Source organism: Nyctibius grandis, chromosome 4, assembly GCF_013368605.1.
Source record: "Nyctibius grandis isolate bNycGra1 chromosome 4, bNycGra1.pri, whole genome shotgun sequence".
In the NCBI taxonomy this organism is placed as follows: domain Eukaryota; kingdom Metazoa; phylum Chordata; class Aves; order Nyctibiiformes; family Nyctibiidae; genus Nyctibius; species Nyctibius grandis.
This window is the reverse complement of record NC_090661.1, coordinates 4733121-4757944: the sequence shown is the minus strand read 5'-3', so window position 1 is coordinate 4757944 and position 24824 is coordinate 4733121. Positions and strand designations below refer to the sequence as shown.

At 37.7% G+C, this 24824-nt stretch overlaps 1 protein-coding gene across 1 annotated transcript in view; it reads right to left on the bottom strand.

Moving 5' to 3' along the window:
• NELL1 (neural EGFL like 1) overlaps positions 1-24824 on the bottom strand; it is a 296528-nt gene that overhangs the window by 193397 nt on the left and 78307 nt on the right. Inside the window, exons 11-12 of the mRNA XM_068398442.1 lie at positions 18926-19025; positions 9702-9830 (exon numbers count right to left, since the gene is read on the bottom strand). Of these exons, the coding sequence (XP_068254543.1) occupies positions 9702-9830; positions 18926-19025 (229 nt within the window). The remainder of the gene's footprint in view (positions 1-9701; positions 9831-18925; positions 19026-24824) is intronic.

Genomic DNA, 24824 nt, shown 5'->3' with positions numbered 1-24824 from the left:
TTATGTTCTTTACAAAACCTGTATCATAAGGAAAGAAAAAGCCAAAGTCATCTTATCTCGTGTTGATTCACATTTCCATATGCTAGAGCTTTAAAACCACGTTCTCAAAACATATTGCTCTTGCTGTTGTGTGCTATTGAGGCTAGCTGGACTTGGCTGTAGTAAGTAATCCCATAGCTTCTCCCAAGTAATCACAGAGTGTACCACTCAGTAAAAGCAGCTGTACAAGGTGTATTGAAGCTATCATTTTTGAGCCCACTCTGTATGTTTCTCATGGAAGAAGCTAGGGTTTATGGATGATTCTGCATACAGGAGAGAATTCAGAGGCAGCTTGTTTAACAGTAATCAACCCAAAAAATTTTAAAATCAGCTTTAATTGTAAATGCTCTTTGCTACTAGGAAGGAAAAATGGCCTCAGAACAAGACGATTTTTTATACTGTCTGATAAAACAACAGTACTTTGAGGAAGGAAGGAGAGAACCTGATCTGAATTCCTCTCTGAAGTGGGCAGACTTCCAGCTGCAAACAGCTGGGTGTGGAGCTATGCTAACTCACAGCACCCAAGAGCCTTTTGCCCTGTTACAGCCCTTTCCCACATATAAGGCATCATATGAAGTCAATGGATCCAATTTAAAAGTCAACACATCACAGGGCTCCATAACACAGAAAGTCAATGGAAGATGGGACCCTGTGACTCAAGTGCACATTTATTAGTTCCACCAAAATTGCCTAAAACACAATTTAAATATAATCCTTGCAATCTTCACATTGACTTCACTGGCCCTTGAGAAAGTTGCTGTTCTGTCAGATCCTGGGGAACTAAAGCCTTTTGTGCTGGACTAGGAAAACACTGGTTTGCATATATGCATACACACACACACGTCACAGATACATACACGCACATACGTCATTTTTGAACGATTCTAATTATGCTCCAGATTTTAAAAAAAGCAAAACATCAAAACTTCAACATTCAAGTTTTAAGAGCTAAGAGCACAATTTTTAGCAACTTGTATAAAAGCACTGGTAAGTGGCTTGCATTCAAGTTCAAGCAAAACCTCCTCATTATATACAAATATTTCTCAGCATTTTACAGTCCACCTCAATCACAAGCAAAGTTCTGATCATCATTACAAGAACAACTCAGAATTTTTAATTTGCTTTGCTGCCAACTCTTTGATGCAAACACTTACCTGGTCTAAATTGCCACAGCTCCCCTAAAAACTCTTCCAAATTTTCCCCTTCTTCATTGATGTCAGCAGAAATGTGACAGGAGCTATACTGTCATAATTTGAAGACAGAATTTTCGCAATATCAGGATCAATACAAGGGCTTAATGGGTAAAGAGCAGCAAGAGCTCTTTCTGCTCACAAGGGTTACTACATACATATCATGTCACCATTTATGGCATGGATTTCTTCCTCTTTCAGTGCTGGAACATGCAATGGGGACAATTTCCTATAAGGGTCATTAAGCATAAAGATAATGACACTGACCCAGCAGGAACATACAATAATTTTTTTTTCTCCTACTGGTCAGCTTTTAAGTCATTCTGCTATAATTAGTAGCCAACAGCATGTCACCAGGCTTTTCTTTAATCCATCTAAAAGTGAGATAAAGTTCTATTTTTAAAAAGTAGTTAGAAGTGAAGGCTGTGAAAGTGCAGTTTATGAGGCACTCGTAAGCTCCAGGCCACCTCCTAGAGAGGTTGTCCAAGACAGGGGCAGTTCAGAGGGGCAGTTCATTCCATCCCTGCTCCTACTCGCCCCTCTCTACAAATTCAAAAATCCAGAAATGTACCCCTGTCATGGGGGCACACAAAGAGATCTTGATTGCAGAAGCTCCCTAAGTTACTGTCTTGGAGGCTGAATGCAAATATAGACTGGAAAGACAGTGAACTGCTTAAGGACAGACAGTGAACTAGACCAGTATTGTTTCATTCTGTATTAGAAATTATCAGCCTATTCTTGGCAAATAACAAAAGGTAAAAAGCAAAGCTTCATATGTGAGATAGCAAATTATGGCCAATGCAATTCAGAAGAATGCAACCCTAACATGTAAGAGCATTTACTGAAGGGGAGATGACATCCCCAGTCCCTCCATGTGAACAAAAATCTCAACAGCCTCAGAGCAGGATTTTCATCACCATTCTGAAGGGGTGAAGAGTTTTTTTTCCTTTAATAGCAATGATTGTAACCTATTCAAATGCGAGTTACTAACAAAAGAACTGACAGTTGTAATGCTGAATTTCTTTGGAGCCATAATTATTTATGACACTTTATTACAACAACTCCAAAACATATGGTTACCTTATTAGAAATTAAAATTTTTTTTCATATAAATCTCAGCGTGACATTACACCGAAAGAACTAAAGTTACTCCAGGGGATGGCAAATAATTTCACTTTCCAGGGTCTGATAGCTGGGATATGAATTTAAACTAATTTACTTGTAAATATAAAAGCAGTTTTGATAACACAAAGAATACATCTAGAGCCATATAATGCATAAACATAATTTTCCAACAAGCTCCTGAATCATCTTAGTATAAAAATTTTACCATTTTGTTTTAAAACTTTCTGTCCACTAGCAAGTATATCATCTTTGCTTTTGAACATATGCATTTACTTGGCAGGGGAAGGGTCTATTTTGTTTTTAATTCAGTCTCCTCCACTAGCAGCTCATCGCACAAGGAAACCGCAGTCTCATTTATTAAAGTCTATAAACCCACAAAAGCAGCAGACTGACAAGTGCCTGCCTTTTGATCACATTATAAAAGATGAATTTGAGTACATGTAATGGTTAAGATTATAATTTAGAATAAAAAGTCTTTCTCTATGAAGACAGTAGGCAGGACAAATGTATTATTTGCATTATATCACCAAGAGAAGGGACTTTCACTGATAAATAGGACCACATACATCAGGGGAAGTTTAAAATTGACACTGTCAGGTAACTGAAGTCTTTAAAAGTAGGTTAACAAGCGTCTTTCAAAGAAACCTTGAACTTAAAAAACAACCCAGCCACTAGTCACATGTTTATAAAAAGGGGGGGTGGTTTGGTTCGTTTGGGTGTTTTGGCATGGGGGGGTGGTTTGGGGTTTTTTCTTGTTTTGTTGTGGTGAGGGATTTTTTTAAGTCTCCATGTGTGAGGACTTGGTTCCAACTGAAACTCTGCAATGAGGTAGCCTTTGCGGCAGAGGTGATGATCTTGAATGTAACATTTTTAGATTCTTCCACCCTCCTCTTTGCTACGGTTTCAGCATAGAGAAAAATTCAGTGCATTTACAATGAACATAGTCATTTGCCATCAACATTTGTCCCATTTTCTTAACTTTAGGTAATTTCATGAATTATCTGGTATGTACAGTCATGCATATATGTACACCTATGCAGCACAGAACATAAGTCTATCATATATAGTGAATAACGACTGCAGGAAATATGGACACCTTGTGAGGCAGGTTTTTTGAGAGTACAACAAACAGAAGGATTATCATTAAAAGCTGACCCAGAAGTCAAGTCAATGGACACCATCCAAACCCACAGTCATACATCACTGCCATGCAGAAGGTTTATATGATACCACATAATGTTAATGTCACCTCCCAGGCCACAATGCAGTGAAATTATAACAGATGCAATGAAATCACTACAGAGGGGGAGGAGAAAATTCAACAAAATTCAACTTATTTTATACAGCAAGAAAATCATCAGCTGTGGAAACTCTATGGATTGCCACCAGACTTTTACTCTGAAGCCCATATGCAGGACTGGGTTTATTCTTTTCCAGTTTAAACCGCACTTGAAAAATTCTGCACACTAAACAGCTACTGTATGTACAGGATGCAATGAGTCAAAGGATTAAACATTAGAGGGAAGCTTTATGAAGCCCTCTCATCTTCAAAAACATAACAGAAGCCACATAGTATAAAGAAAGGTTTTCTTATTCCTTTGTGTTTTGCAACAGAAGTAAACTTCTATTTTTGTTTTTTATTAAAGCATGCTGATAGCGAGGCCTTTGCATTTGGAACTAAATCATAACTCTTAAAAGGCTAATTTTTCCTGATTTCTGTGACAATAGAAAAACACACCTTTCTTCCTCTGCATTTTGCAATTATTTTTTCTATATGACTTTCAGAAAACAAACATTTTCTGACCAAACCTACATTAATGTGAGTATCTTCAGAACAGAATTTTTCAACATATTTATGTATCTATCTTTCTGTAAGGAATTTCCTGGACACATCTGACATCATCAAGTTCAAAGGAGAAGAAACAGAGAGCAGTAAAGACCATTCTATATGTCCAGAACACACTTAGAAATTACAAGGCAATTAAACGTGGTTTTATTTTTAAAATACCTAGCAGCAGAATCCTGAGGTTCCAGGCTTCTCTGTCTCAGATTGAGAGCTGGATAGCCTTATGTTAACCAACACTCCTATGCCGGGAAACTATATTGTTCTATAAACCTAAGATAAGAAGGGGATCTCTTGCTTTACAAGCCCAAATACTGAGAAAACTAACCTGCAGAGCTCTAAATTAAAATACATAAAACAGACCAAAAAAAAAAAAGGGGGGGAAGAAAAATAGTAGCCTTAGAACTTGTCAAGTAAGTGAGATATAAAGCTTTATCTAGTCTGTTCTCAGAGGTCTTGGCCTGAAACCCGAGCCCCCAGCCTGTGCTGGAGATGTCTGTAACCCTAACCACACTGCCTGCCCGCAGCTCTCCTGGTGCCATGGGCAGTATCAGGCTCTGGTAGAAGCGAGACTGGATGCCTAGCAAGGGAGCAGAAGCTACAGGAGGCCACCGCATGCTTGTATGGCACATCAGGCTGACAGTTTGCCTGGTCCGTCCATGCTTGGGTCCATGCTCACAGGCAAATGAGCACTCAGTTTTCTCCCAAGGCTTTCATTCATCTTTATGCCATCTCCACAAGATGTGCCAGCCCAGTAAAATCATTGTAACTCTTCCTTACACTACAAAATGAGAAGGTTTTTTGAATTTGGCTAGTATTTCACAGCTTATGTGACATTTTTTGAAATAACTTGTTAACAACAGATTAAGACAACATGTTTGGAGCATAGAAGGGAAAGAGTGACTTAGTCAAGTTCCTTCTGAATGAAAGTCATGAGTGGTTCTAGAACATTCTATGAGGACAAAAAATGGGAAGAGTTTTCACAAATATTAAGGCTTTAGTTCATTAACTCTTTCAGCTGAGGTAACAGCACTAAGGTAACCTTGACGGTCAGGTCATACAAGGAAACTAACTACACTGCCTGAATTAATCTCACAGAAATATATTCTTCACAGATCTTCTCCTGTCACTATTAACCCATGCAACTTTACCAATAAAAAAGAAAAAAAAAAAAAAAAAAAGCCCATACGAGGCATTCTCAACACTACATTTGGCCTCAGAACTTTTGGCCTCTTCTTTAAGGGCAAAGCAGACTCACCTGAGATATCCTGTCCTAACGACTGCCTAACAGGCTGCTTCTGCCAGAGAAGGTGTTTTGTTTTTTTTATATTCTTGTAAAACAGCTTCATTTTGTTACCTGTTCCTAAAAGACCAACTCAGATTCACAGAGCCGGTTTACACTCTTCACATCAACAGCTGGAAGACATCCTAGAGAGCATGTGTCATCCTACTTAGGTACGTAGGGAAAGCACATTCTATGATATAGTCATACAATGAGAATATTCATCTTGTAGGTCCACTTCAGTCAATGGATCCTTTCTTATATTGTACTCATTATCACAGGAACAGTCTCTGCTGACACTGGTTAAGCAGAAAGGGAAAAAATACTGTCGTGTAATATGACAAAACATCTTGTAGTATACTACTGTATCACTTCTACTAGATGTTTCTTGGGGGAGTAAGTAGTTGAGCATGAAGGACAGAAGGTTAATACTAACTTTCTTGTTTCATGCACTCGTGTCAGCGAGAAGAGACACACATTTATCCTAACCAGGAGATTCATTCCACTTCAGATTTAAACAGCTCTTACAATGAATCAGAGCTCAACAGCAATTAGGTAATAATCACTTTTGCACCAACATAACTTTGCAGGTGGAAAAGGGCTGTTAATGTTCCAAGATAAGGAGGTAATAAAGGATGCAGAACCGAAATGTGGCAGGAAAAAATTATCCTGCTTTTGCTCTTCACTGTGAAATATGTAGCAGAAAATCACCAAATTCTTTTCAGAAGAGATGGCTGTCTGCTTGTTAGTATCTAGAAAGTGAGGATAATCACACTAGCAATAAGCCTAACTATCAGCTGATTTGGCTTGATTTTTCTCATTTCTGAGCTTCAGACTCTGTGTTTGCCAACACTTTCCTCTCTTACTTTGCATTATGCAGACTGTCCTATTAGTATTTGTGAAGTAGTCACAGACTGCGGCATTTTCTGGCTTTGAAAAAGTACAGAGTATTTGCAGGTCTGCTGTATACATGACATAACAGGTCTGGAAGAATCATCACGAGACAGATTCAAATGAATTCCCCATTTTGGTCCTGGTTTTACCACTGAACTGCTGCGCCTTCTGTGACTAACTCTCATACATGCAACTTTGAGCCCTCAACACAGGTGCTCATATGTCATGTGCATATAGCTGCAAGTGTGCACATGCTGCTACAACTTGAATGCTTGCATCCTGCAGACATTGGACTCTCCAGCTACTTGTGCGATTCCCAGAATTTATCCATGCACATGTGACAGACATAAACGGACAGTGGTTCAACACTTGTGCTTAAGTATCCCCAGCAGTAGTTAAACCTCAGTCAACATGATTAATACAAATATCTCTATACATATCTCTGCAAATGATGAATGCTCTAATTATGTCTCATAGAGGCAAGACAAGTAGGCAGACGTAAAAAAAAAAACAACTTTTCTGTTTTTAAGTGAGATAGATTGCATTTACAGAACACAAAGAGTCTCCACTTATCTCCTTCATTCATTACAAGCTTCATTTACTTGTTTGTTTTCAGAATCTGTCTCCCCTAATCTATGTTATTTCAAAAATGGAATACATATAGTGAGTGGTTATTCTGCATGTATATTTTGACATAAGGAGCTGCTAACTACTTGAGAAGTAGTTACTGAGAATGAATAGTAAAAGCCCTCGGGTTTTTGTTCTTTACTTTACAAATTTGTTGATGCCAATTCTCTGACAAAAGTTAGAATCTTTTTAATTTTTTCCACCACACTGCAAATGTGAATATGGAATGTTAAAAAAAAAAAAAAAAAGACATAAATACATGTGAAAAAACAAAGCAGACTCAAACACAATTCTTCAGAGACCTTACAAGATCAAAATGCTGCCATAAGGTCCAGCAGGATAAAACTGTGTGAATAGGAGCGAGCAGAAATAATAGTAAAAACACAGGTAAGGTAAAATAATAGCATACCTCAGAATTCACATGCACAAGTATTTCAAATATATTGGAAGAGATGAGAAATACGGAAAGCTCCAAGTTAATGATCTGAAGCACGCTGAACTGAGGTGCCACTTACCAGCACGTGTCACGAGTATGAAATAGTTTAACCTCACCATCTCAAAGGAAACAGTAACCATACATGTCTTTTAAGTTTAAAGGTTTAGGAATGATGAAGACAAATTTAGAACTACAGCTGAGAATTACATGTTTCTTGCTTCCACAGGTGTTTTGTATGTTTGCTACTTATTCGGGTGTTTTGCATATTTAATTCTTACACAGTATACACAGAAATCCAAAACTCCACAAAAAAAAACCACCCCTACACTATACCAACAACCTGCGAAACTGCACCTCCAGATACATGCCTTTGACCTCATTTATTTAAATCACAGCTTCATCATACATTTGAGAACGTTATACAATCAACTATGAAATGATTCTATTGAGCAGATTAAACACACAGATGAGAGAAATGAGGTTAGAGAGACATATAAAGAAATTCTGCAGAAAACTGTTCTGAGGAGTGAGAGGAAGCTCTTCACAGGGCTGAAAGGAGTCACCTCTTGGCTAATCGTCAGTAGTTCCCCTTGCTAAAAAGCCTTCTCTTCTCTACATTACCTCCTAAGAACTACTCTCCTTCTAGCACATTCATAATTCCATAACACGTAGAAAGCGCTCTCTCACCTATCCCACGGTCTCATGCAGCAAAAGCAGTCGTGTTTGTTCTGTTGCCTCATGTTTCACCCACATGCACAGAAGTCAAGGATTTGATTCGCCCTTCCAAAATTTAATGCAACATAGACCAGATATGTTGTAATTCCTGCTAATTTCTTCAAAAAGCTCTTTCTTTCCATATCACTACCACTAATGCACTGCCAACATCTCCAAAACTATTTGGGTCAAGATGCTTTAATTTTTTCCATAGAGGAAAAAAGGGTCAGTCTGCTACTAGGTAAATAAAAACACTAAGCACTGATTTTATTTAAAACAGCAAAAAACAACAAATACTGGATTCTGTATCACAGCTGATAAAGAGCCTTGTTACTGTCTTCTGATTTCTGAGTAGTCCTTGCAGTACCTATAAAGCAGCTCTTCTCACAGCTTTTTGTACAAAAAACTTTCTCTACATACAGTATATCTGCTGCCTGCCTTTAAAAAGAAAGGTGTAAACTGTTTTCCCAGTCACTGAAAGTGCATATATACGACCATTCAAATTTTTGTTTGTCGAGAACTGACTAAATACCGTAAGATTTATAGTTGCAACTTACTGAATAGCTTTATAAACTGCTATTTAAAGCAGTCCTGTTCACCAACATACACTAAAAAATGTTTTTATGGAAGCGGGATCATTTAAGCCCAGTCCATCCATGTCTTTTTTATTCTTTCATCCTGTCTTCCAATTCTTGCAGTATATTTTAACAGCTTGTCAAAAATACCATCTCCCTTCCATCACCAGTACTATTGGAAAAAGGAATCTAGGGAAATATTTTCTACAAAGTTGTTCAAAAACTTCCTATGATGGCCGAAAGATTAAATATTGCAGCCTGACATACAAGGACATTGAAAAAAAAAAAACCCATAATGCGAAGGCAGGAAGGAATGTGGTATATGTTGATTCTTCAATTTAGTTTAATAAGTACATCATAGCTACGAATAACGGCAAGCTCTAGCAAACACTGAAAAACAAAAAGGAGAATAATGCCCCATTGCATTCGTTCCTGTGATGGAATAATACATCAACAGAAGTACCTCAGCTACATTCTTCTAAGAAATAGGTCTCTTCTGTATCATAGGAAAACCATTTCAGTAAAGTACCTGGCCTACAGAAGTACTTCAGGAAGGACTGCAGATCATTTCTATATTCAAGCCTCAGTACACCTTCACGTTTACCTTTGTCACAAATGTCAGCAGAATTCCCGCTTCCTAAATAAATGCATCTTACAAAGATGTTGCTCTCTAAAACCATTTTAGAATGTAGGTGCTATTGTCTGAAAAACAGTATTTTAAAAATTGTAATGACAGCAAGACCACAGTGTGCCAAGGCACAACTGCAGCAATGAAGTATGCCCATAGATAGATCATCTGAATGGTCCAGCACCACTTGCAATCTTCGATCCATATTTATGAATGCAAAAAGGGCCCTTGCGATATTCACCATCATGAAACTGAACTTTGCAATGAAATTCGCTCACCAACCATTTATTTAATACTATGTTTCTGAGTAGGTTGTTAAGAGGACAGGTCTTTGGATATTTTGCTTACCTTCACAATACGCAGGATCCCCTTGGACAGAGAGATAACCATTCTTGCATTCACAAGTAGCTTTTGTGTTCCAGTTTTTGCACTCTGAATTTTCACCACATCTGTGTCCCTCTGCACAGAAGTTATGGCCTGAAATACAAGCAACATGCAACCTAGTATTAAAACATGTTTATTTCAGATATTCAGGTTTAATATTTACATTGACTGTATTACTCTGAAAAACTCTGGCATGCTACATTCGAGAAATTCTCTCTAGAAACCTATCTGGTGCACCCAGGCTTTCTGTATTCCTCCATCAATTCATTCTTAGTAAAAGCATTTTGTTCAAAAATGTATTTGCATGACTAGTTTTAGTTAGGAGAAAAGATAACTTCAAACCAGGAAGCCATGACAATACATTAGTCTTCTACTGAACCCATGTAGGATAAAATGCCACCTGACCTCTAATTTTCAAGTATAATACTAATTTATACCAAAAGGATAATAAAGTAATATCCAAAAAAATCCTTCACAGCTCTCTTATTATGCATAATCAAGTATGCTCTTAGAAGAGTAAAAATTAACACAAAACTATACTGGTAGTCAAAACAAGCTCATGCACTGCCTTCTAATTCTGTCATCAAAAACTAGCTGGATTGTTTCTACAGTTTATCATTAATCCATGCATCATATTTTGTAGGGGAGAATTTTTATTGATCTCTCCTTTTTCCTTGATACAAATTCTGAGTAGCTTCTTTATGAAGAGTTTCTTTTATTCCATACAAAGTCACTTCTACAAACATGATGAACTTTCCCACTTTCTCCTATAAAAGCACAACTGGCTGAAGTTCATTCTTCCCGATTTTCAATATTTCTCAAAGCTGTGTCAAAATCTCTGTCTGCTGAAGTCTAAAGTGAACGTAATTGCAATGTTATCTCTTTAAAGGCACTCCACTGGAAGTACTGTAGGAGGTAACTAAATACCTTACAAAATTTGACTACAGGATTTTTTCCCCCCATTGGTGTATTTTTGATGGTTTTCTCTCTATTAATATCCAAGAGTCAGTTTCTGTTTGCTTCAGAGATATAAACAGTCATTTTGGTAATTCTTTTTTTTTTTTTCTGGATTTTTCCTCCTGGAAGGGAGAAAACCAGAAACACAGACATACCACCAGCTACTTGTATTCCAGCTTGCACTTATATGAATACAAGAACAGTTTCTGCCAATTCTGCCTGGTCATAAAGGAGCAAACTAAAAGTTCCAGTTCACTGATCCTAAACTTTCCTAACATCCCCTAAAGGCAGCTGAGAAAAAGATAACCTAGACTTCTAAGATCTAAACACCAGATTCAGATCTTTGTTCATATCCCTTGCTTTGATATTCTTTAAGGAACTTCAGAAGGCTTTAGATTATACTAAACATAGTTTTTATCTACAGTAAGGAAATTTTCATAGGGCTATCCTGAAACTGTTGTTTAAAAAAAACAAATAAAAAAAACCCTCAAGGAACATGTGCTTCAGTCATCTACTAATTTAAAACAGGTTTCATCATTTTAGTGCACTCCAACTTTACGAGTCTGATAATCTAACGTTGGGTTGTGAGGTCATTTTTTAAAAAATTTAACACTTCTTAGCAAGGAGGACACTTTCTCAGTGTCAACGTCCAACTCTACGCTTAAACTTCAGATTAATTCTATTAACCACCAATGTATCTTCCTTGTGCTGTTAGTTCACTCTTTCATTGTGATCCAACTTGCGAAAAAGAACCAACTCTGTTAATGAAAACTGCAGATACCCCTTCTAGCCTTCATTCATTTCACAGTCTGGTAAAAACCACTCAAGTATTCCAGATACAGCCTTGTCAAGCCTGAGAACATTTTATACTGGTAAAAAAGGGTGCAGTTACACTGCCTTCAGCCATTTATGCAATCACAGTATTTGACTTCTCATTTTTGCCTTTATAATTATAATCGAAACTAAACACTGGAACCCATCTCCCCAGACTTACTCATTCAGCATCTAATTTATACTCCCCAAGCAGGATTACTATTCTGTTGGCATTCTAGATAATATCCAAGAGACAATAAGTTTTATAACACTTTCTTTATCACTGTTTCCCCTAAGACTATGACATCCTAGTCTATTTCCTGCTCCTTTAGAATAATAATTCTCCTCTGAACTCATACACAGTATTAGTTTCATATTTGATTATTATTGGTAGATACTACTACTCAGAACTGATGTAATGTATCGGTGTGTTAAGCTAGGCACTATAAAAATATCACCTTTTCATTTAGTGTGGATTGTTACTACTGTCTTAGGACATTTTAATTTTTTTTATTTATTTATTTATAGTTCCCTCTCATCCAAACCTGTAAAACTTGTTTCATCTTTCTCAGCATGTTGTAGTTACAATAGTCCTTATACAACTTTCTGCACCAAAAAAACTTTGATTCTGGGCTCTCTTTATTCCAGCGAGTCAACATTTTACCCTGTGATCAGCTCATGACAAATTTAACACAAATAGCCAAAGGGATGGCTTCTCAGGGTTAACTTTGATCACAAGTCCCAAGTCCCAGATCAACCGCTCTTCTCTAACAGCACTTTCTCCCAAGCACAAGCCGCTGATTAGTTTCCAATACCACATCATAGCCCTAAGAATTCTTCACTGTTTATTTGCCATCTCTGAAATTCATCAGTAGATATGATGACTACCCCAACTACCCATTTTGTACCACTACAGCTGTCACTTTCTGTTAAAAATTCTCTGGAAAAACCTGTATTGCTTTTGTTCCCTTATTATCAACTCAAATATGAACTGTCTCCATTCAGAATCAGACTTTCTTACGTTTTCAAGCTTGAAGGCTGTTAAAAGAGCATAGAAGAAAAAAAGTAATGCTCCAGTTCTGTAACTTGTGTAATTAGAGGCTCTAAAGAACTTTTCATTGTTCTCCTTTCATGAGGAATACACAATGATAGAACACCTACTACATCTCTAGATTGCCTTGGCATTTATTGTTGTGAAAGACCTGTGAAACACTGTTTTCCACCTTTTAAAAATGCTGGCTAGGAGTGACTTAACTTCAATCTCCCGTAGCATTTCAGAAAACTTGGTCAATATCTCCATAAGTGGAAAGTGGAAGTCATTCCTGTTAAGAGCACGCATGGTGTGATGACACTGTATGTTACCAAGCTTTCACAAAACAAATGTAATCTAAGGTTAACCAGCAGAAAAGAAAATGTACAGGTATAGAAGAGTAAGGGTTCATACCGTGCCTCTGTCAGAGTAGGCACACCATTGATTGGACAGAGGCTTTTCCAAGTACTTTTCTTTTGCAGTGAAGATGCACATTTAGCACTTCAAAAGAGCCAAGCGGTGCATACCAAGGAAGGGTGGTTCTTGCATTTCTTAGACCCTGGTCTGCATTCTCCCTAGCTGAGGTTTTGGAGACAAGAAAGGAATAAAATTCTATCTACTCTATCTTAGTTCATATTGGGCCTCAGTGCTTTTCCTGCTCTTCTGGCAAATAAAGGCCACCTCATATTTCAACTGTAACATGAAGAAACAAGCTAGCTGTGGTGTTCTCACATTTAACAATCCCAATTCAACACCTAATTTAGCGAAATATTTTAATTCATTCTTATTCAGTAAAACAGTCAGGAATGCACACAGGGCCACTGACAGCAAGGACCATGCTTATATTCCTGACTAAACAGGGAGGGGCCTACGCACTGACTTAAACATCAATCTATTCATGGACAATCTGTTCACAGGATCAATTACTATCCCCAAGCAAGCACAATGGAAAAGAATGAAAACATCTGATTTTTATGAATTCTTCAGTGTGAAATGAATTATAGGGTTCCTTTAAAATACCTACACAGATGGCAAAACCACCCATTGCTACTGCAGTGGGATCTCTGAATCTCAACCACGGGTGGCAGCTAGCAGAGGGCATGCATTCTAATTGCCCAGGTGAAAATAACTGAATTCCTGGGACTTCCGAATATTCAGCAAAGTCTTATCTGAGACAGTCAGCTCCTCTCCAAATATAAGAAATGGCTTAAAATAGAATCATCACATCCGAGCAAGCAGGCAATTGGAGAGGATTTGACAGAAGCACACAAAATCTTAAATAGTTCTGATAATCTAAACTAATTTCAGGCCAAGACAGATGACAAGGCAAGTGAGCATGAATTAAAATTACAGATAAACTCATTCAGAACAGATGTCAGAAACCATTTTCCCCACACATACACAGTCAAAGTCATTCAACACATTCAAGATACAATTAGATACTACCAACAGGGGAATTAAATATTGAAGAGTGTGTTTAGATTTTTGATGGGCCTGATGACCTCTGTTCCTTCCCCAAACATTTCTGATAACATTACTCTCTTCCTTTATCAAGGCTGCCGAAATGTTTGCTCCAATTTTTCTTAAGAACATATTTGTATCTTTCTACTTCTTTCTTCTGACTGTAGAATGACCATTAATAAATGTACTAAGACAATTATGAAAAAGCTCAGATTTCATGCTAGCAGACATAAAACTATCACTTCTGCAGCATCAGGAACTGCACAACTGGCTAGGGCTTAGTGGTCCCAAGTCAGATTATCTAAAATTAAACTTTATTCCATTTTGGCACACCTGAACATCGCCTTATTTTTCCAAGCTTCTCAACATCTTCAGGTTCCAGTTCCCAGAATCCACTTTTCCAGAGCAGCATGCTAAGCTGTTTTGTGCTGTCATCCAACTTTTAGGTACCTAACATATTTGGTAATTTGGCTTAATTATTGACTGAAGAATGCAAGAACTCATTCAAGACTACAGCTGGAATCAATATATCTTATATCCATACCTCTTCCTACTTTTTTTATGGACAACACTAATGTGCCTCTCGTGTTTGAGGGTTTCCTTATGACATCTGTAATGCTTTCTGTACTTGTTACAATATCCCTAGCTGTTCACTTCAAAAACTGTAAAACCCCTGTTCTCTTGCTGTTCAAGAAGCTACCCTTCAGCAACCCACATTTCACTGTTTCACATTTCAGAGGCTTCTAAATAGAATGCTGATGATGCTTCCATTAATAGTATTAGCAATGTTCAAAAGGTCCAAGGTAATTTCAACCTCAAAATCTCTACTATTTTTATGATTTAACCCCACAGTTACTACATAAATGTGCAAAGTAAATCTGGGGGACAACTCATAGGAAGAGTCATAAAATTTGCACTAGCAATTACGCCCTTTCATGATCTGAATCTGTTTTTAATGAGTCATGAGCAATGAAGCACTTTGAACAACAGCTTTTATGCCTTCAGAGACTGTGGTCCCAGAACGCAGTGGTCTGACATATAAAACAGTAATGTCATAAATTCTTTCAAGCTGATATATCAATGCAGACCTTATTACATACTGCTTATTTGTGTGCATTAGAATAATGGTACTGCACAGCCTCACATCTTATAAAGATTTCTTTTTTCAGAAATAAAACTCTTATAAATCCTAAGTAACATTATAACTATGTTTAGAAATAAAATAATTCATATTTATCAACCTCCATTAAATCTTTATCAATCTAAAACCTTGAAATAACTCATACCTCACAGCAATGAATGAGAAACATTCAATTTCTGAAAAAGCAGAACTCAATTTCACAGCTAGACAGGGAGAGATGAGAAACATGCTAACTGAAGAGCCTTCTCGTCCTCTAATTGAAAGAATATAAACCTCCTTAAAACAACACAAAGCAATACAAATAAGGGTGGCAGAAGCCCCAGTTTTAGATTTACATGCTGTTGCCTGCCGTAAAATGCACACTTCAGCTCATCAGTAGGATTCTCCACTTCCTGCTAACCACCATCAGCAGTCAATCTAAACCCATCAGCCAAAGGATTACATGACAGGACATTACAGGAGAGCAAATAAAAATTATTTTCTCCAGAAACCAAACAGCTCTCACTACTTCGTTATTTCCTCACACTCTCTCTTCTAAGGAGAGCATGACTGAAGCTGCTAGGGCTGTTAAGGCTATTCTTACATACTAAAATTGTGAGCATAACAACATAAAAATTCTCTCATGAAACTTTATTTGAATCACTCATTCAAAAGAGAAAAAAATCCACTCTTTCAAAATTATACACTGTCTTTGGCAAGGAGAAAAACAGCTAAAGGGAACAATAAAACACTTTTATGACACTATTTTTTGTATTAGATTTGTCCTTGGCCTATAAAAAAACGTAGCAGGCATGCTGTAAGAAAAATGAGTGATTCTCAAAAAAGTAGTAAAAAATATATTTTATTACACAATGATTCTTTGTAAAATTGTAAAATTAACTAAAATTTCTGTAAGCCTAAAAGAGAGCTTAATAATACCACACTGTCCTGCTGAAAAGTATAAAGTAGCCACACAGTTTAAGTAGACATTTATATTAAAGCACACAGATGAAGGGGAAAACTAGGTATACTCTACGTAACATTCAAGGACAGATCCTATATACAGATCTGATGAGGCCCATTCTTGCATTCAGGTACATCAAATCACAAAAATAAGCTGCCATTGTACAGCAGAGTTCTTCCATACTACGCCTGCCTTGCTGTACATCTTATACAATCATTTTTCTGAAATCTAGAAATCGGCTTTTAGTAATATATTAGCTTTTGCTATACTATAAACTCACACAGCAAGCCTGAAGAGGAAAAGGTATTGTTTGCTGTCTTTACTTTTCTAACCATTTACAAACAATGATGACTATCTATGAAGCCCATCAGATGTGTACATTACAGTATTCAACTCGGTCCTTTGCTGATTCAATTTCCATCACCATAAACACCACAGATTTACTTTTTTCCTTGCATACTTTATTTTAGGCACTTATCTATTATTGTGGTAGATATAGCAGAGATCCCTGAAGAGGGTACAGTCTCATACCACAGCAGCATGAAATTTTCGTATTTCTCTGTGTTTTTTTTTCCTTCTGTTGATCCCCCACATTTATCCTTTCATTAAATGGAAATTCCTTTGCTGCAGCTAGAAAAGCATAAGCTGCAAACCTCCTACCCTTGCCCAGTTCCGAAAAGGTATTCTATAATCCTACAGAACATGAAATTCAGTAGAAGTTTTCCGTTTCCACAACCAGATACTAAACAAAGCACAAACTGATACAAAAACAGAAGCTACCAGTCACTAGTATGCAGTGATAAACTTTACATAGAATTATTGTTCTCATTTAGCATCACTAGCAAATGCTTACTAATCATCCTGTTGACTAACTAAAGGCCTAGCTAAGGGCTAATGCAAAGAATTATCTGTGCCATCATACATATAATGTGAAATTTGCACATGATGTGCAAATGATCCATGTGGGCTTCCAATAAACGCTCTGATTACCGTACCAAATATGGAATTCTTAATAAATATCCATTTTTAGCACCAGCACTCTACATATGATAAAATTATATACTACCACTTTGGGTTGCGTGCAACTGAAGCAAACACGCCAAGCAGCATATATTCTACTTCAAGACAGAAAAAGCAATTTAGGAGTTCTAACCTCAATTTATGCCTTTGTAAAGTTGACAAAATTAATCATATCTTTAAGCATAATTGTCAAAAGAATTTTAAAAATACAAAAGGAGGTGGCACTGTTTTAGCAGTCAGCTAAAACAGAACTGAAGTGGAAGTTTAATGTACCAATTTGAAAACACCATGTATCAGAATTCATAGGAAGTGAAAGTACAATTCCTCCCTTTGCTTCTAGAGACCATCACATAAGTATACATATTCATGCTATTTTATAAATAATAAAACCAGTTTGGGGATGAATATCTAAAAAGAGTACCTATCATTAACAATAATATAGAACTGAATAATTACAGAACTTATCTTTCATCAACTTTGAAGCTTTCAGACTTCTAATGCTTTTAAGTAATGAAGATAATTTTTTCAGTACTGCACTACATCAAACTGGGCCATCTGTTAAAAAGCATCATTAAGACATTGAGCCCTCTGAGGGACAAAGCAGCAACATTTACTGCTTGCTTAAATAGTTACAGATGTGTCTAGAAACTGTTTAAAAAAATTAATGTGTATATTCCTAGACGGTGATCCAGCAAGCAGTCTCAAATGTGCTGGCCCCTGCAACCACGTGCATATGCTTGCAAGTTCAAGGCCTTAGTAAATATTTAACTACGCATATTTATTAATTAATATTTACTGGCTAAGAGAGAGATTCAGAGCCCCTTCACTGGCATCTACAATGACACTGGAAGAACTTACATACAGGCAAGAGTAGTCCAGCAAGCCCCAATAACCTCTAAGCCTGGAAATGTCTAATGCTTATTTGGCACAACTCTAGCTTGAAATTTCTGAGGTGCATCACTAAAGGTTGACATGCAAGCCCTGCTCAGAGAGACCAGGCTCCCCTTCAGCTTAGCTGAGACTCAGCACCAAGGGAGAGGTATGGAACAGTGGTACAATACAGACATACACAGGGAACGATTGTTCTAACACCTTTCACCCAACAGCTCACTGGTTACAACACACTTTAAGAAAGCTTGTTCGAGTTCTCTAGCCCTGTGATACCTGCATTTTCCTCATTTAAGGGGATTTCCTCAACTAACATTTCAGCTATGGCTTTTTCAGTCTGGTCTGGCATGCAAGTAGGATTCCCCAGGGCTGAAAGAGAACAAGCAAGGGGAATCTGCATCTCAACATCCCACTGCAAGGAGGAAAAATGGGGTTCTGGGGTCTAGGGTTATTTTTTCATTTTTATTCTGTAATTGTCCAGCTTAATTCACAAATGAGTCCTGAGAGAGCTCAGATCTAAATCAACCTTCAAATACTGGAATCTTAACATTATTATTGTGATTTTAAAATAGACAGCTTAAAAACCCATTTCCAAAACCCTGTATGCTCAGTGCAGTTGCAAGTTTAAGCAACATATCTCTTTTTCAAACTTAACTTCTTCCTAATGGGAATTCTTAAGAGATACTGGGCCCCTTCTTCCCCAACTCTTCCTTTTTTCCCTTCCCCTCCCTAACTCAGAGCAATTACAGATTTGTAGCTGGTAAGTCTTCTACCCAAAGGAGTATCACAGACTGGTTTTATGCGAAGGCTAATTATAGACTCAGGTTTATAGAGGTACATAATATCTCATTAAAAAGAAATTGCTCCTCCCAGTGTATTCCCCCACTGAATCAGCAATTTATATTCCTTCCAAGCATGCATAGTCTCTGGCTTACCTCTACAAACACTGCAACATTGGTTCTCTGGAAGAACATGATCTTCTTCCGAGCAGTTCAATGGTGGACAAGTCTCTGTTACTTTTACTAAAACTCCGTTCTGAAAATAAACAGCATTTTAAAAAATTACATTGATGAAAACATGTGCAATGTCAAGGATCACATAATTTTCAATCTATAACTCTGGTAATCTCTAGTGACAACACTGGTAAACTAGCAGGCAGCAAGTTAAATTCATTCTTTACACCATAACATTGAAATTAAAGTAATCTACTTAGACACTTGTATGCCTAGAGTTGAAAGGAAAGAAAAAAAAAAAAAGGCACTTAAGCTCAAAATTCTATAGTAGTTTTTCCAAATATATTGTCTCCAAATATAGTTGTTTTCCTTCCAAGTATTTGAAGGAATTAAAGAATTTCACTCCAGGTTTTTGTTCAAGACAGTCTTCCTGCTTTATGCAAGTCCGAGTTTTACTCCTGTTATTTCATAATCTGCATAACTCACTGATAAGTTATTCAGCTCAAAGAAAAAGAGCAGATAGAAGACCAACATTTTCAAGTGTCATGTGTTGTTCTGCTGTGTCCAATTAAAAGGGTCTGTTCTTTAGAATTACTGATCACCTAATTTCCAAAAATTAGGTCCTTCAAAGGTATGGCAAAGCAGAAATCCCATCTTGAGGTACCCATCTGCTGTATAATATGTAAATCAAGGTCAAGCTATTTCTATAACTTTGATTTCTGCTAGGTTTAGAGTAAGATTGTGCATAGGAGGTCTAGTTGCTGGCAGAAATTTTCTAAAATAATAGAGACAGAGCCATTATGGGGAGATCTTACAGCAAATTTTACTCCGTCTTCTTCCCATCCAGGAAATCAGCTTCACCATATCTCCAGACCAACCACCTGTCCTGCTCTTCAGTGCATTGTTTCTTAACATCTTGTCCCAAAATAGCTTCCTCTTTTCACTTATCCCCCTCCAGCCTTCCCCATACCATAATCTACTTCTTCAGCATCCCTTCTGCAGCTATGCCACCACTGCGAACTGGCAAGTGGAGTAGAGATTAGCAACCAGGATTTTTGCTCAGTAGGAGCTACAATAACTATCCACAAGACTGTCCACACCTGAGTAATCCCATTTTCCAAAGGGCTATGAAACTCCACTATGAAAGCAGGCAGCCTGCTATATTGCCAATATTTAATATGAATCTAGTCCCCACTCCTCCCAAAATGTTTTTCATGATGCCTCAGATGGTGGATGAAAAGATGGAATGAGAATTTCTGCTTTCTTCAAGGAAATAAATTACATTTTCTAGTTTTCATGATTGCAGAGAAAAGTTTAAAAATATGATCAAAACATATCTAGGGCTAAGAAAGCAGAGCAAAACTAATACCAAAAAAAGACAAAAATGTTACTAAAGCCACCATTCTCATAATCTGAGGGATCAAATACGTGACTTTGAACAGAGGATATTGACAATACCTATATGCCTACCCTGTCTGAAGAAACACCCCTATATAGAGACACCCTTACTAGCCAGAAGCTTGCTTTCATATCTACAAGACACTGTGCTACACCATGCCAAAAGACTAGCTCAGGTGCCAGAACCAGTACAGGTAAAACTCTTTGCAGGTAATTAGCCTCACCAGCCATGCCACACCGATTCAGCTATGCCACTTCAGGCTCCAGAATTAGCTCTCACAGCATCAAGCTGCCCTACACAGTTATGAACACAGAAATGCCTGCTGAGCTTACAAGGTGCAAATGATGCACAAGGTGCCTGGCAGCTAGCAGAACTTACAATTGAGAAGTGCAGCAGACCTAGGGAATGCAAAACTGACCGATCTATAACCACTGCTAGTCACTGCCCTTGAGATTCAACCTTAAGGCTAAGCAGGGTCAAGTTATTTTTCTCACTTCCCAACTGTCTTTACTGGCAAGTTGTATCAGTTGCTGTCATGAAAAATAATATTAAAAAAAAAACCCACGGGCATCAGTTTTTCTTTTTTTTTTTTTTAAAAAAAAAAAAAGCAGATCCCTACAGTATCACATATGGCGTGCATCACTGAAGCAAGTGCCCACACAAGAACAGTGAAGTTAATGGAAGTATTAGGTCTCCTGATCTCACTTCCATAAGTGAAAGGGAGGAATCCCCCACAGTTGCCTGTGCAACTGCAGCAGTAAAGGTGATAAAAGAACCAGACACACTGAGCCGTCATTTACTATCATGTTATCAAACTACCAGCTGGAAAAGCTCTGGCTATAACTCATGGCCTATTCAAGCTCAGACAAGACAATTGCAGCAGAAAGGATACAATATGTCAACATATGGACAAAAAGCATTGACCGACGATAAATCTGGTCAAAAAGATGGCAAGAAATCAAGAAATCATATGAAAGTCAGATCAGCGATCAGGATGAGTCAAAAAGCTAAATACAAATTCAATCCAAGCTCACACGTTCTTTAGTGAATCACAAGAAGATAAAAAAATATCACAAATTGAGAATTCCATTAATTTAATGACAGAAAGATTTTATGTTCCTAAAGTTTCCCATTTTCTGCAGAATTTGCAACTTGGGAAAACAAACGGAACATATTTGTAATTAAGCTTTAAAACAATTAAAATGTTTCCATGTTGAGTATTCTTTGGATTAAAATCCATTTGTTATAAACTAGTACAGATCTAATTATAAGAATTATCATCATTAGATTTCAGATCTTATCCACTGAGATAAGTAAGAATAGTTCACACTTCAGAATTATTGCTTCAGGCAGCCTAAGAAAAATTACTAACTTTTTATACTCAATTCACATACACAGTCACAGAATCTGGACAGAAATAGATGTCAAGAAGATATTCTTCTGGAATAAACAGGTCAAGCTCTAACCGTGACATACAATCCACAAAGAAGGAGATCGGGAGTCAAACATTTATAAGATAATTAAATTTCTTGTAATTACAAAGGTAAGTACATAAAAGAAGAACTGGCTATCAGCCTAAGCAGTGACATGCAGTGAAAATCTGAACCAATCTGAACCACAAATGGCTCATCTCAGATGATCAGTTTTGGAAAATAATAGCAACATTTCAGATCAGGTTATTTCTTTTTTTTGTTGTTGTTTGGGGTTTTTTTCCCCCCTCTTGTTTTAGCTGTTATTGATCAGCCTTTCAGGAGAAAGTTCTAAATAGCGTCCTTAACTGTCACTCTAGGAATCACATTGTTCCTTACCCTTACAAAAAACTTTTTAGTCACGCTTCCTGAATGTCAGTGGAGCCCTGTCCATCTTTCTAGTATTTGTATGGCACTCTCTGACTGCCCACTCCCGGCAATAACGAAGAGGAATTTATTCTTGTACCCTTTGCTGTCAAACATGTAGTCTGGTAACAAACAGGCATCATGTCGTTCACAGGCATTAACCCAGAAGTCAGCTGATCAGCAGTAAACTCCCGATCCAACAAAAGTTATAGAATTCTTTCCATTGAGTACAAATGAGCCACGTCACCACACTGGTGAAATCCACAAGCCAAAATAACCACTTATTGAATGCAGAGAGGTGCAGTTTTCTAAAGCACAAACACACTTGCATTTTTTAGGGGGACCTCAACAGGCTGGAGAAATGGGCCAACAGGAACCTCAAGAAGTTTAACAAGGAGAAGTGTAAAGTCCTGCACCTGGGGAGGAACAACCCCATGCACCAGTGCATGCTAGGGTCACCCCGCTAGAAAGCAGCTTTGCAGAAAAGGACCCGGGAGTCCTAACAGACACCAAGTTGAACATGAATCAACCATGTACCCTTGCAGCAAAAAAGGCTAATGGTAACTTGGGCTGCATTAGGCAAAGTATTGCCAGCAGGTCAAGGAAGGTGATCCTTCCTCTCTGCTCAGCACTGGTGAGGCCACACCTGGAGTACTGGGTCCAGTTCTGGCCTCTCCAGTACAAGAGAGACATGGAACAACTGGAGACAGACCAGCCATGGGCCACAAGGATAAGTAAGGGACTGGAGTATCTATCACAGGAGGAAAGGTTGAGAGAGCTGGGACTGTTTAGACTGGAGAAGAGAAGGCTCAGAGGGGATCTTACCAATGCATATAAATACCCAAAGGGAGGGTAACAAAGAGGATGGAGGCAGGCTCTTTTCAGTTGTGCCCAGTGACAGGACCAGAGGCAATGGGCACAAACTGAAACACAGGAGATTCTGTCTGAACATCAGGAAACACTTTTTCACTGTGAGGGTGACCAAGCACTGTCACAGGCTGCCCAGGGAGGTTATGGAACCTCCATCCTTGGAGACATTCAAAATCCGTCTGGACATGGTCCTGGACAACTGGCTCTAGGTGGCTCTGCTCGAGCAGTGGAGTTGGACAAGATGACCTCCAGAGGTCCCTTCCAACCTGAACTGTCCTGTGATTCTTAGAAACACCTGTGCACTAATTTTGTCATTTTATCACCGTAGATTAATCTAGGGAGTGTTTGTGGGCAGGATTCCAGCTGGGAATGGCTGTCCATCAGTAACATCTGTGCTTATGGTTAAGAGGATGTGCCTCATAAATACATTTTTAGTCTGGATTAGTTTTCAGAGATAAAGTAAAACCAGCTCAAAGCCTGATAAAGAAAATCTTTGACCTGTCTGGATCCATCGGTATTATTTTTGTCAGATGGAAAAAATATAAAAGTTAAAAGCCTCTTCTGCTTGGATCCATACCTATGCAAATAATAAAATTACTACCTTCAAATAAAAAAATGAAATGTGAAATTTTAACTTTATCTTTCTGATGTTACTCCACCTACAACTACATCCTCTACAGACACAAGAGCTACTCCCCAAGATTTTTAAGTCATCTTTATCAACACTAATAAACTGACAGTTGATGGATACCCTCTACTGTATTCCTTCATGGATCAACAACTTTTCAAACTTGATGTCTGTTTTTCGTCTGGAAAATTAAACCATATTAATTTTTGTGTAGCCCTTCCCCTAGCACAAAGCCCTTCCTTTATTCATACAACACCTTGTTCACCAGTTGGCCCGCACGGGATAGAAAATGATGAGTACAGACACAGTTTGACTCATCGCCGTTGATCCTTCATAGAATCATAGAATCGTTTTGGTTGGAAAGGACCTTTAAGATCATCAAATAAGCTTTCCTAACTGAGGCAGTAAATAAGTATGTATTTTGCTTACAGCTTTTAAGAGGTCATGCTGAAGACGCACTGAATGAACCTCCTGCCTGAAGACACATCATCTCATAGAAGCAGAGGTAAGCACCCACTTAAAAACTCTCCCGAGTCAGAATGACAAGCTTTGCCAGTAAGGTTTGATGTCTTCTTGAAAGACAGCTATGGAAATACCTTTTTTCCCCCCAACACAGACTCATTTTTTTTTTCATGGTATTGCATTCACATATGCTGTTTCAAATACTTACCAATACTCTCCATTAAGATGTAAATACTACAAACTGCAACGTTACTGCAGTTAGCATTGCCATAGCAATTTCCTTCAACAACAAGTAAAATGCAAAAGGTCTTTTCATCATTATTTTAGTCATTTCTAATATGACAGATATTTGATGGTCAGTATTAGCTTTTAATCTTTATGAATGTATTATCATACTCATAACGATGAATATAACGCTCTTATTTATAGCACAGATAAGTTCCACTGACATAATTCAGATCACTTACTCTGGTTTCACTTTAATGTGAAAATCCTCCTGTTCTCATCTTATTTCATACAGGCACTTTCCCTTCAAAGCAAACATTCTATGTCATATTATAAATAACAGGCACCTTTGTCTACAAGGCAACAACCTTGCCCAGGTATTTGTATATACAATGTTGAGCACCCCTATACTGTTAAGCACTAACAACAGCAAAGTAATTCTGCATAACAAGCTGCTTTCAC